At 44.9% G+C, this 12655-nt stretch overlaps 1 protein-coding gene across 6 annotated transcripts in view; it reads right to left on the bottom strand.

Annotated features, from left to right (window-relative positions):
* The window catches only part of LOC129384294 (uncharacterized), a 117284-nt gene extending 109585 nt beyond the window's left edge, over positions 1–7699 (bottom strand). For 4 of the 6 annotated variants that reach the window (XR_011896177.1, XR_011896176.1, XR_011896178.1 and 1 more), the window contains exons 1-2: positions 7133–7698; positions 798–1004 (exon numbers count right to left, since the gene is read on the bottom strand). Coding sequence is in view for 3 of the 6 variants with exons in the window: in XM_072290031.1 (XP_072146132.1) it covers positions 798–990 (193 nt within the window). In the remaining 3 variants the exon portion in view is untranslated. Of the gene's footprint in view, positions 1–797; positions 1005–7132 lie in introns of all 6 variants that reach the window. The other 2 variants (XM_072290030.1, XM_072290029.1) reach the window with 2 other exon arrangements.
* Positions 7700–12655: the final 4956 nt, after the last annotated feature.

The raw sequence follows: 12655 nt of genomic DNA, 5'->3' as shown, positions 1-12655 counted from the left end.
GGAAAGGCGGTTGTCCCGGGCTCGAGTACCGGACCAGGACGAATTTTTCTTCAACTCTCAGGCTTTTCTTTCAAATAACCCGTATGGGTTTCCTTTGTAGCAATTGCTATGAATGGGTGGATGTCTGATTTTCCCTTTATTAATTACTTCTCTCCACCTTGCGGGTTTCCGTAGAACTACTACATCAAACACTTGCCTTTGTCACATTTTATCGACAAATTCGACTTCGCCGTGCCATCTGCTAGCTGCCTGGTTAGGTCAGATGGTAGAGCGGCTGCCCCAGAAAGGTGGTGCTCCCGGGTTTGAGTCCAGGAGCAGGACGAATTTTTCTTCAACTCTGAGGCTTTTCTTTCTAGGTACCCATATGGGTTTCCTTTGTAGCAATTGCTACGAATGGGTGGATGTCTGATTTTCCCTTTATTTATTAAACCCAGAAGTCAACTTACATTCTGCATTGATCTACATTCATGTTCTTACACTCGTACACCAATCTATACATAACTAAGAGACTCACTGGGTGTAAGGTTATAATAAAGCAATGTAAGGACTACAACAACACCAGGTCAAGACAGCTCTGCATTAAGCTCTGCAATCTAAGGTGCTTCAATGTGTTCAGCAGAGCATTATTTTTGCATTTTGCCTCAATCAGTATACTGACAAGAATAAAAAACCTGCCAATTTGTCCTCAGCAGCACATCACACACACCTGAGCAAGTCGTGCCAAGCTAGGCAGACTTGGCCATTTGCCACACTCACACATGCAAGCGAATGTAAGAGAAGTGCCGGTCACTGCCTACCTGAGGTGGAGCTTAACTGTTCCACAGCCTCCGTAGTCTGCACGCTCCTAGACTCGCTCCCTGGTTTCAACGAGCAACCGACAGACTTGTCAGCGAGAGGCAAGCTGCACTGCATGCCAACATCGACCTGACCAACAACCTTTGAAGGGGTGTGGCATGCCATTTTGGCGGTGATGCTTTCAGCTAGGCTCATTGCATTTGTGAGGCCTGCAAAAAACAAGTGGGGCGATTGCAGTCCTGTTACAGCATCAAGAGCAAGAGGTAGATACAATAGAACAAATACAGGGGAACTTCGCAATGCATAGCCAAGGAACACAAAATAACCCTTCCGGTTCAGTATTCCTAAAGGGCTACAAAGGACAATCCACATTGAATACTTGAAAGGAGGGCAACCTTGTTGTGGAAGGCTTACGACAGCAGAACATATTTGAGACACTTCTTCATCTCATGCATTTTAAAGCTATTGGTGCAGTCCAACTAATGAAAAGTTATTGCAACATCCTAAGGTCATTGCCATCAGCCAATTTAATGTCAACTGTAGGATCCTCAATCACCCCATGTCTTGTGCCAGATGATACCATCCCGTGCTAGTAAATTTTCTATTTCCTCGCACTACCTGTCTGCTGTCCACGATTGCATGTCAGTTCCATTGGTACCAATTCAGTAACCCCGATAGGCCATCGGTTACCTGCCCTACACATTACATTGCTTTTCCAAAGTTCATTTTTAATGCAACAGCGGTCTTTAAGAACTTTACTCAATTAGCGGTAGGTCAGTACGTATGTATGCATGACCACACATAACCTCTTTCCTGCTAACTTGGGTCGGTGTGTAGTCTATGATCAAATGGGTAGAGCATTTGGTTGCTGCTCTCTCCTTGGGAACGGGGTTCAAAATTAACTGCCGGCCCAACTTCAGCCGCTGAGCATGTAACAATGAGTATGTGCTGCTATTCAACAAACTTAGTTAAGAAGAACTTGTTGTTGGGCGAGTTGGTAGATATTAGCGAACATTGTTTAACTGCACGAACAAACGAACCACAAAGAGAGCGAGGGACAAGGACTGCGCCCGTCCTTGTCCCTCGCTCTCTTTGTGGTTCGTTTGTTCGCGCAGTTAAACAATGTTCGTCAACAAACTTCTTTGATGCTGGGGTTGGGTCACTGGGTATGCGGCACTCAGTATGTGCCATTGTTCAATACCCTGAGCAGCCTCTCCCAGTGATCTCCAATTACCCCTGTCTTGACATCCACATTTACCCTGACTGTGTCTAGGTTGGCTGGCCTGTTCCCTCTTAACTAATTAGATCTTTCTCTCTTCAAATTGAGAACAATCCTAGACCTCTCTAACCTATGATCACTGCTATTTACCCTACCTCACACTTCTACAACTTGCACTATGCTAAGGTTGGCACAGAGTATGAAATCTATTTTATTTCTTGTGTCCCCATTACGACTTTTTCAGGCCCACTTCCTGTTATTCCGCTTCCAGAAGAAGGTGTTCATTACTCGGAGGCAATTTTTTTCCATGAAGTCTGCCACATCTCTCATCTTCTAATTCTAGAGTTTATGACATAATTGCCAGTTCCCCCACCCAATTTTCCTTCGCTTTTGCATTAAGGGGCCCCTCGAGGTCTGGCCATTTTGAGCTGACAAGCGCAGTGCATACAATGTGCGCTCACAATCAAGGATGCTAAAATTACAGCGCTACACACCACAGAGAGAGCTTAAATTTCGAATGAAACACCGTTTGCCCTTTTCCTCACGGGCCTTCGCCCCAAGATGAGGGGATGACTTATATCAGCAAAAGCACCTACGTACACCCGTGAGCAAAAGTATACGGACCAGGGATTGCGCGATAAAACCCATTTTCTCCTCTGTCTGTGAACGCAACTAGAAATTAAACACTGCAGTCCAAACTTAACATTACAAATTTTCTAATGCACTCGTCAGTTTCCGCTTACGCGTGTTAATTACGAAGAAATTATGTTTGTTTGGTGACCCTGTGGTCCGCATACTTTTGCTCACGGGTGTACATGTGTATGCTGTGATGTTGCTCATAGTGACATGTGACACTTCAAGAATTATTCAAGGCAACCTGTGTTATTTGTGTAATGTGTTGTCTCAAGAGACGAACTAAAGTTTAGTGAAATAATATAACACGTAGACCAAATGTCCGTAGTGTTCTTGTTTTACTTTGCACCACAGCAAGAGAGATGTACAGTCAAACCAACTTATAACTATACCGGTTTCAACAATATATCGGTTATAACAATGAAAAGCTGCTGCACCATAAACTTTTGTAAGTTTTTTATGGGGAAATAACCTGCTTACTTCAATGTCCTCACTATGCATTATCATTTATAACGATGAAGTATGGCTGCTGGGCATCCATACCGAAAGGTAATGGAATACGAAATCCTTGAAAAGAAAAAAAGAAAAGTGAAACGCAAGCCACTGCATGATTGTCCGGCACCCCAACTGCCGCCTCGTGCTTATCAGCCTCGCGCGCATTTCTTTCGTCGCCCTTCCACCCCTCCAAACACGAATAGACTGTGCCCATAGCTGTGTGCTGCACCACCCTCCGAAACACAGACCACGCCAAACAAGCTGACAATGCTGCCGGCGGTGGTCCCAGATTGCTTGCTCGGCCCTCACAGTTGGTTCTTTATTCTTTGGCCCTCATTCTGAGCAGTTCTGCTAACGGATTAGGTCGCTTGTGCTTGTCTTTGTTCGTTGCATTGAAGTCATTCCTGACCACATTGTTTCTCAGCCTTGTTTGACCTGCCACTAAAATGGGAGATGGCTGATCCACCCGCTGATCATCAGCAATGCACGACATTGCCAGTGAAAAGAAAGCGTACTGCTATAAATTTGGAAACGAAGTGTTTCTAACCAATGAGGTGATTGTCGCGAACGTGCTCGCACGAATAGCAACAGTGATGGCCACTACGGCAGCGCTGACGCGGTAGAGCAGGCTGCCTCAACATTGTCCCCGCAGGAGGTACTGTATATGATTCCGTCACTCACGAGCTTGTTCTCACAAGGGACCTTCCGCTTCACTATATGGAGCACCTAAATGTCTTGGAGAAGGATGTCGGCAAGCTTCGCATAAAGCAAGCAAAGCTGTCGAACATGCGGTTTTCGAGGAAGCCAGTGGGAAGTACGTGGCGAGATGCTTGTGGCGATCTTGCTCCAGCGTTCCTTCTGGATTTCTCAAGCTGAGATACTGCCACGGCAACCTTCCCGCATAGTTAAAAGGCACCTTTTGGGGCCACCAGCGCGATTCCTCAGAGGAGCTCGTATGTCATTTGCTCGTATGTCCATTCTCGTATGTATGTCGTATGTCTAGCTTGTATGTCCATTCTTTGCAGTTCTTACAGCAGTGCTGTTCTTGACTGCCAACAGCCGCACTGGTCAACAACATGTGATCGGAGCGCACAGGAAGCAGAGTTAAACAGTTAAACAAGTCAACACAATCAGAATCCAGATGGAGGAAGGTGGTGGGGAGGAGAACTGACAACTCCCCCATTATAGTTTCTTGGAACAGCTATGCCATCCCCCATTTTGATTTTTTTTTCATGCAACCCAGTTATAACAATGGCATTTTTGTGGCACTTAAATCAGTATTGTTAAATGTGGGTTCGACTCTATTTCTCTTTTGTCCTTATTCCCACATCGTTCAGTTGCACGTAAACACAATGAAACTACGTTATTTTCTAGCCTGTGGTCCAGCATGTGATCTGCTTGTGTCGGCCTCAGTGTCGCACTGACTAATGCCTCCTCTAAATAAGGTTATGCCCCGGATGTTGCTTGTTTTGACATTTGAGGTACGCAATCACGCATTGCGAGTGGACCACCGCCTGGTGGCGCTCGCAACTGTACTACCGGAGACGGAGTGATGTTGTTGGCAACATTGTGTCGGTGCAGTGGAGCATCTCGCTACACGTTGTGCAGGTGGTTGCCTGTACGCTTGCTACATGCACTGGGGGCACGACGTAGAGCATGCGCCTGCTTCGTCACAAAATTTTTCTTTGAAGCTATTAGAAGTATTTTAATGTGAATGAAATGACATGCTTACTTTAATTTTTGTGTGTTGTTAGGACACAACAGAATGTTTATGGTTTCCATTGATGTAATTTGTACCTAGAATTTTTATAAGCATTCGGCCGTCTTTCGATAATGTCGTCCAACAGTGTCCACAACAGTGTCTCTCGCATGTCTGGCATTCGGATAAACTCAAGCACAAGCGGACTGCGCCTGGGCATTTTACGGGATGAGTGGAGGCGCAAATGTGAACGGCCTGCATGGTGCAGCCCCTTGGTGGCAGAGTGCTCAACCACACAACTAATATTCAGTAACTAAGTGCATTGTATTTTCCTGCCAGTGCAAATTTTTAGTAGGAACATGTTTCTATAAATGTTTAGAAGTTTTTAGGCTTGGTCACAGCAATATTAGCTCTTTGTTTGGCTGCTTAAGCTCTGCAGCACCAGGTGCGTGGGCCATGTAGACCGATCAGGCTGCTCACGTACGTCTAAGCTAAAACTCCTTCATCGCAGCAATAGTAGTATGGGGAGGGGCTTTAGTTTATGCCTCCACACACCCGTCAAAGCATCCAGCTCGGCTGTGGTTACTGGAATACCGGACACACTTCGCGCTGCTAAAGAATGCTCGCAACGCACACTGCTTCGAAAGCTCATGCTTGCGATCGACTGCCAGGTGGCTGGAAGGGAGGTTGCAGAGGCTTCGCACACTGGCTCCAAGACAACCGGAAGTAGACAACATGACATTCCATCATCACGTAGAGCCAGTGAAGGTGGAGCTTAAGCCCGATCACTCGGTGAATGAGTTCAGGAGAAAATGTATGGCTGTGGCGGAGGGTGACTTGCAATTGCCTTTAGCTCTCTTAATATGATATGTTTCATGCAAATTGTGGTGCCAATGTTGTACCCTATGCGTCTACAAACCATAGCCACTAAGCAACCACAGCAGGTCCTGAACCATACCAGGGACCCTTTAAAGAACACGATGGTGTCAAAATCCTTAGTCTGCCACTACGGCGTGCTTCCTAATCTGATTGTAGCTTTGACACACACAACCGCATAATTATATTTATGCTTAACACATCTACCACGATGCGATGTTCCATGCAAGGCAGTGACAATGCTCGACCCTTTTGTAGGCCATGAACAATGACATACAACTCCTCAAGAAATGGTTTTCTGTAGTAACAGAAGTTTGACAAAACTTTATCAAAGATGTGCAATGTTAGCAAGCAAGAGCGGAAGTCCTAAGCTATTGTTGGTAAGATTGCTGGCAAATTAGAGTGTGCACTTGAGTGAAGAAAATGTGCAGGGACCATAGATGATGACTGTCAATGTAAGCAAATAGCCTAAAGGAGTGAAAGGGTGAGCAAACAAAAGAACAAGCAAATGAAAGAAGAAAGAGCGAAAATGTTTTCCTTGCAGAGTCAGACCACCAAGGAACAACGAAAATGGTCGAAAGAGCCAAAGAAATTCACTTCAAAAGGTTTCATTGCAGCCACACAACCATGTAAGAATGAAATGCAGAGTACACCACACTGCTACACATGAAGCCCAGAGCAAGTGGCAAAGTTTAAATAATATACCACCATAAGAACAATACACCAACAGTTGCCAATCACAACTCAGACAAACACCGAGACATACATCTAAGCATATATGCAGGCTAGCAGAGCTATTTCTGATGCCGAAACAATTTAAGCAATTGTTTCGGGCGACTGGCATTTCCTATCTACGAGACCGAATACATACTAACACTTTCGCCACCACTCACACGCATCACTTGTGGCGCAGGAACTGCATTGTACAGATAGACAGTCTTATGACAATGAGTCAGAGTGTGAGGATGCAACTGGCAAGTGACAGTGCACCCGACACAAAAGACTTTGGTAAGCAAGAGTATTCCCACAGGGAAATTACTCACAGCTGCAGAGGTTCAGTCGTAGTTCGCAACACAATTATGTCTGTATGATTTATTGTCTTGAGACAGCTGGACACAAATTTTCTGGATTCTTTTAGTTTCTTTTGTGATAGCATCAGGCACCAAGGGCACCACAGTAATATAAGAGTTCTGGCCTAGACAATCTTATATGCACATTTAATGCATTGTGGGAACTTCCAACACATAACTGGCCAGCCTTACTGGCCGAAATCTGAAGATGCCTTGCCACCTGTTTAGCACAACAGCGATAGGGTGTCACGCATCACTCAAACAACATTTAATTCAATCTTCCTTTATTGTAGCAGCTCAAGTATTAGAAGCATCAGCATGCCTTAACCAAATGGATGTGCATACCAGATTCTGGACTGAGCCAACCAGCTGCAATCAGAACTTGCAGCTAATTGTTGTCAACGGTGCAGAGATCGGCTAGATCTTGACGGGCACAATTAACATCTGCAGAAGCTGTAACGACAGCAGTGGCAAAGTAAAACAAATTAGACAAATGACGGTACAAACATGCAGGGATATTTGCCTTGCGCACTTCTCCGCGTGTCTTCCGCAAAGTGCAACATGTGCTCCTCGCGCAACCAGGAAAAATGTTCTTTTAGTTGTAAACATCACGAGTGTGTAGAGTTTGTCCGGGTAGCTCGTAATAGTTATCCTAAAAACAGCAGACAGACTACCTGTGTAGTATACCGTATTAGTGTTATTACAATGTCGACCACAGATCCAAAGTTACGCGCATGACATACTGTTACAAGGCGGGAGGCATCAATTTAGAGGGCTCGGCACTAAAGCACTGGATGGAGCGAGGCCGCCAGAGCAAAAACAAAGTGCTCCTGTTTCCACCGCACCTTTTCCCCTTCGTGTGCAAACGTGCGGTAACGTGTCACACATTACTGCTCTCGTCATTACTCACCCTCTTCTTGTGGCTTCTGGATTGGATTGCCGCGGCTCGCTACGTGTTTGCGCGCGCCTTTCGGAGCGCAGATTCGTGTGCGTCTGGTTTCTGCACTAGGCCGTTATGCGATCGCTTTTTCGAGCGCAGATTGGCGTGAGGCGTGCGGACAGCATCGTTTAGGGATTTTTTGAGAAGGCGCGATGCTGGCGCCGAGCGACGCCGTGGCGTGTTCGTCCTCGGCGTGATCGTTCTCTGGACCGCGCGTTGTTCAACATTGCTCATGTGATTGTACGTGCGTTGCTTGTGTGTTGGTTGTAGGTTCTGTGTTACTTGGCGGAAAGCCGTGAGTAGTGGTGGTGCGGCAGTGCGGCTTTGGCCTCGGTGAGCTCTGGCAGCCTTGTGTGACCCGTGCTTTCTTGAGAACCCTGCGGTGGTGACAATTGAAATAATTAAGTGGCCTAGCGCCTTGGCAGCGAACCGCAATGTGACGTCGCCGTGTCCGACTTTGCTTAGCGGACATCGAGGGATGTGCTGCTCGCTGCAAGTCATATAAATGCAACTGCGTCGACCGCCCACTGTTCAGCGCTGAATGTGTGTTTGGTGTGCTGTGCTTGAAACGAGTGGTGCAGCCGTGCAGAGGGGGTGGCGGAGTAGCAGAGTGGCTTAGGGGCTCCGTTTGCGAATTCACAGACATGTGCTCCCGTCTTGGTCTCATTAGATGCTGTCGCGGGATTGTGGTGTGCTAGCTCCTTGCCTAGTATGAAGTGATGTGACAGCACAATTTTTGTTAAGGGGACAAGATGTTGCCGAGATGGTTGCAGCACAGCTTCTTTTTTCTTCCAGGCACCTTTTCTACTTGAAGCTTCTTCCGTTGCAGTGTTTCGAGCCTCTTTGAACCAGCACGTAGTGTATATAAAAATTGGACACTGATTGGGAACATCACCTAAGTTCATGCCTATATCTAGTAAAAAGATGTAGCACGACCAGACAAAATAAAAGAAGGAGGTGGGCTGCAGCAATACTAAGTGTTAAATGATGCTTTATCCTTTCCCTGAGTTTTCTGTTTTTGTGCTTTTTATGGATCCTCCGCAGTAACCACATGAGTGCCGAACTTGTGCATATTGGTTTCAAGTCTCATGGTTGTTACTAACAGAAGATTGTGATAAATGAACAAGGGCTTCGAGGCATCCGTTCACCTTGCTTGCCTCATGGTGCTGCTTCATAAGCACCATGAGCATCCAGGCCAACTAGGAAAGGAGGTTTGTTGCAATCGCTTCTGAACTGTATTGCCACCAAACCAACAGTGCTCTCAATGACAGCTTTTGGACAGTAGAATGCTTGCACCCAGCAAAATCGTAAGAAGGAAGCATTCAGGATGTGCAAAGTGGGCTTTTGAAGCTGGCAGCATTACTGAAGGGGCTTTGCCCATCTGCCCTCTTTATGGATACACAAAAATGATTTCCTCTTTAAAAGGGATTGTTTCAGAGGTCGTTACATGCAACAGTGTTGGGTGTTTAGTAGCTTGTCTTTGCCCACTGTTAATAATCTGTTCCTTCTCCAGTGCCCCTGTGAAGTGCCTACTTTTTGGACACAATGTGCTCTCCATGCATGCATGCATGTTTAGCTTGTAAAGACGTCTATTACCCCATGCCTCAAGCTGCTCCTTGCTGATGTCACCCAAGAAGGCATTGGGGAGTATGGCAATGTACACTTACAAAACACTGTTGATACCAGTGAAACCAAATTAATGGAGCTGCTGTTCTTTTTTTGTCCACTCCATCCTTGTTAGTTACAATGAGCAGTTCTTTGTCCGAGCATAGGCATATGTAGTTGGTTGTGCATAGCTTGCACACTAAGACTTGTTGGCATGTTATGGCCTTAGCACAGTGTTTGGATGTAAAAACTTTCTGACGTGTTGATGACTTCCTTCTCTTTATCATACTTTACTTGATGGAGCCTGCAAGTGGGTCAACCTGATGTTCAACAGGCTTCCCACTAGTTTTTCCAGAGTCTCCTTTACCAGGGTGCTGCTCATAGACATCTGTTTTCTTGACCTTGCACTGCACTTCAACCGTGGCCACACCTGCTAAACCTATAGCATGCAATCAAAAAAGTGCTATAAATCATGTTCCTCCAAACTCGTGACATGTGCTACAAGGCCTTGAGGAACACCCTCATCATACTGTACGAAGCTTCGCATGATAAGTGCTACAATTAACATCTGCTGGTTTTTCAGTGTTATTCCTGTCTAGCTTGCTGAAAGCTATCCTGAGTGTTTCAAAAGCAAACGACCGCTGCTGGACAAGAAGTGCTTAAAACAAGGGCCGCTATAACCACATATGTCACACGATATGAAGAAGGCCACTGAGTATACAGGCGGTTTACTTCATATCCAACAAGCTTGGTTTACCCTTTGCTAGTGAGTAAACTCAACTTGCCCCGAATACATGGCCTGTGACAAACTATGTGCCAGATGCTGTGTCCCCTGCAAAGCTGAAAATGTGTATGAGATCCTGACACCCTGCAGCGGCTTCTACACTGGGCAACCAGGGTACTATAAAAATGACTGCCTTTACTAATATGCTAATAACATGAAAACGAGCAGAAATTTGGCTATTAATTGGACCCAACTGCAGGTGCAAGCCACTCTTCCACCAGATGTGCGTTGTTCACAGAAACTGGAGCTCTATAAATGCAGATAAAAACAATGATGTTTGAAAGTAGCAGAGTTGAACTATATTCTGCACAAGCAGTGCTACCTGCAGTGCTGGTACCTTATAGCCACAATTCATGGCTGCATCACCATGAAAAGGCACTATTCTTGAATTGTTAACTTCTATTATATTTATGGTGGCCATATATAGCAATTACATATCCACATTGTGTGCAAAATGGTTAAATGTCAATTATGATAGCCATTCGTAATCTGAAATGCAACAAAATAGCAAATATAGGCAACAAATTGCAATTCAAAGAGAGAACCAGTGCACAGGATAAATGACAGACTTCCTTTTATTGAAAAAGAAATGTCACGTGTCATGCCACCAGCAGTGGGTAGCAATCTTTCAAGCTTGGGTGACAGAGGCAAAACTTGGCAAAATGCTACAATCGCGCTGTAAAACGGCCTTGGACGCAAAAAAAAACTACATCATATTGTACAGAATGAAAGGGCAAGACTCCATCTAAGAAGTCTATGGCACCACATACTTGACATGGTGTAAAAAATGTTGACATGCCCTACCCATAAAGAAAAAGCAACAAACACAGAAAACACGCCTTAAATGCAATGTGCAGAGTCTGAAACCAAGAATAAACAACCCGAAAAAGGCTTCGTTAAGGCTTTCAGCGATTAAAATTGTCAAACTGTCTCATCACTTCTTAATGAATCTGCACAGGTGAAAATGAAGGAAGGAAAGCCCAATAGCAGGGCTGCAGAAAATGTCACCGAATAAATATACTTTGCTTACCAATGATACCTGTGGTTTAGTTGTGGTCTGACTTTGCACAATAATTGTGTATAAACTTTTCTTGATAAGAATGGTTTAGCGGATAGGCAAAAAATGACCGTAAGAGCACCAGGTGTATGCATAGTCTACGCACGAAAAGCCACTGCTTTCTTACTTTTTTTTTCTCTCTACTACTATGCATGAGTATTTAAGTGCCGTAATAGCACTGCTAACATCCTACTGCAAAACACAAAAGTGGGCAAGTTGTGGCATAAAGAAAATTGCAGTTTCACTCGTAATGTGAAACAATGATGCAGTAGCTGGTGAAATATGCGCAGGAAGCTTACTTCATGCAGCGTTTGTTGAACAAATGCCAATGCAAGTCGGTAATCTTCAAAAGTAAAATAAGTAAGAGTCGTATTTATTTGTGGGAGTTGTTCCTCCCAGTGTTGAAGTGGAAAGACTCGGCTTTTCTTCCTCCTCTTTCATATCCGGACTTGGCCACTGCTCTAACCCAAACAACCCTTTAGCTTCTTACTGCTGAATTCATTTTGGTGTTCTCAAATATATATTTGGGCTACCCATTGCTAGGTCTCACGCTTAAAGAATGAACCAATGAAATGAATCATTTCTCAAAGAGCACGTGCAGTCCAGCCAAAAGCAGGGGCAAGAATCCGCATTGTGCTCCTGCATTGAAGGTGAATAACACGTACCATAATGGCGAATGTGCTTTAGTAAGCTTCCCTGCAATATTAATTTGTAATGTACAAAGAATTGTCAATGAAGCTTACCACGAGCATAGATGCACTTGCAAATTATGTCACAACTGAAAATAATGAGCACAGTGTAAACCTATGTGCCCCTTCCACTCTTAGTATGCTTTACTGCATGATGCTTATTTACACCCCTGTACTGCGGTGTAGCAAGCTAAAAAAGAAACGTTGCACATTTAGGCTTTTTACGATTATCTTTCTCGCAATACACTAATATTTTGCGGTGAAGCCTAAGCAATGTACTGCGGTGAAACATACTAAAATTGAAAAGGGGCCACCGTCACTGGACATAATAAGAGTTCTGTAATTATACACTCGCGCACCCGCGGCCTCTGAGGTCGCCTAAGTGGACATACTATGCTGGCTGATAGCGGCCCCCTACAACTTTTAGTACGCTTCACCGCGTAACTAAAATGTACTGCGGCGAAGAAGCCGTACATCTTTATTGAGTGAATAAACAAGTGGTTTTTACAACAGTACAGCAATAAAATCACACCATGCATCAGTCTACCACACGGAAGAGCGTCGCAACATACGGTAGCTGATTCACACAGACATGTGTTTATGTTTACGTTCGCACTCCTTGCGTAATAAGACACCCAGAACTTCCACAATAGAACGTAATTTACAATACACAAACGCAAAGAACACAGACGTACGTCTCGTTTTCAACTCGGCCGTCATGCAAATGACATATAGCGCGGAAAAACGTGAACATGCTGTGTGTTCGCGTCGTAAACTTCATACTAGGCAAGGA

This window comes from Dermacentor andersoni, chromosome 8 (genome assembly GCF_023375885.2).
Source record: "Dermacentor andersoni chromosome 8, qqDerAnde1_hic_scaffold, whole genome shotgun sequence".
Lineage (NCBI taxonomy): Eukaryota > Metazoa > Arthropoda > Arachnida > Ixodida > Ixodidae > Dermacentor > Dermacentor andersoni.
Note: the sequence above shows the minus strand (reverse complement) of the source record. Positions and strands in the feature narration are given on the sequence as shown.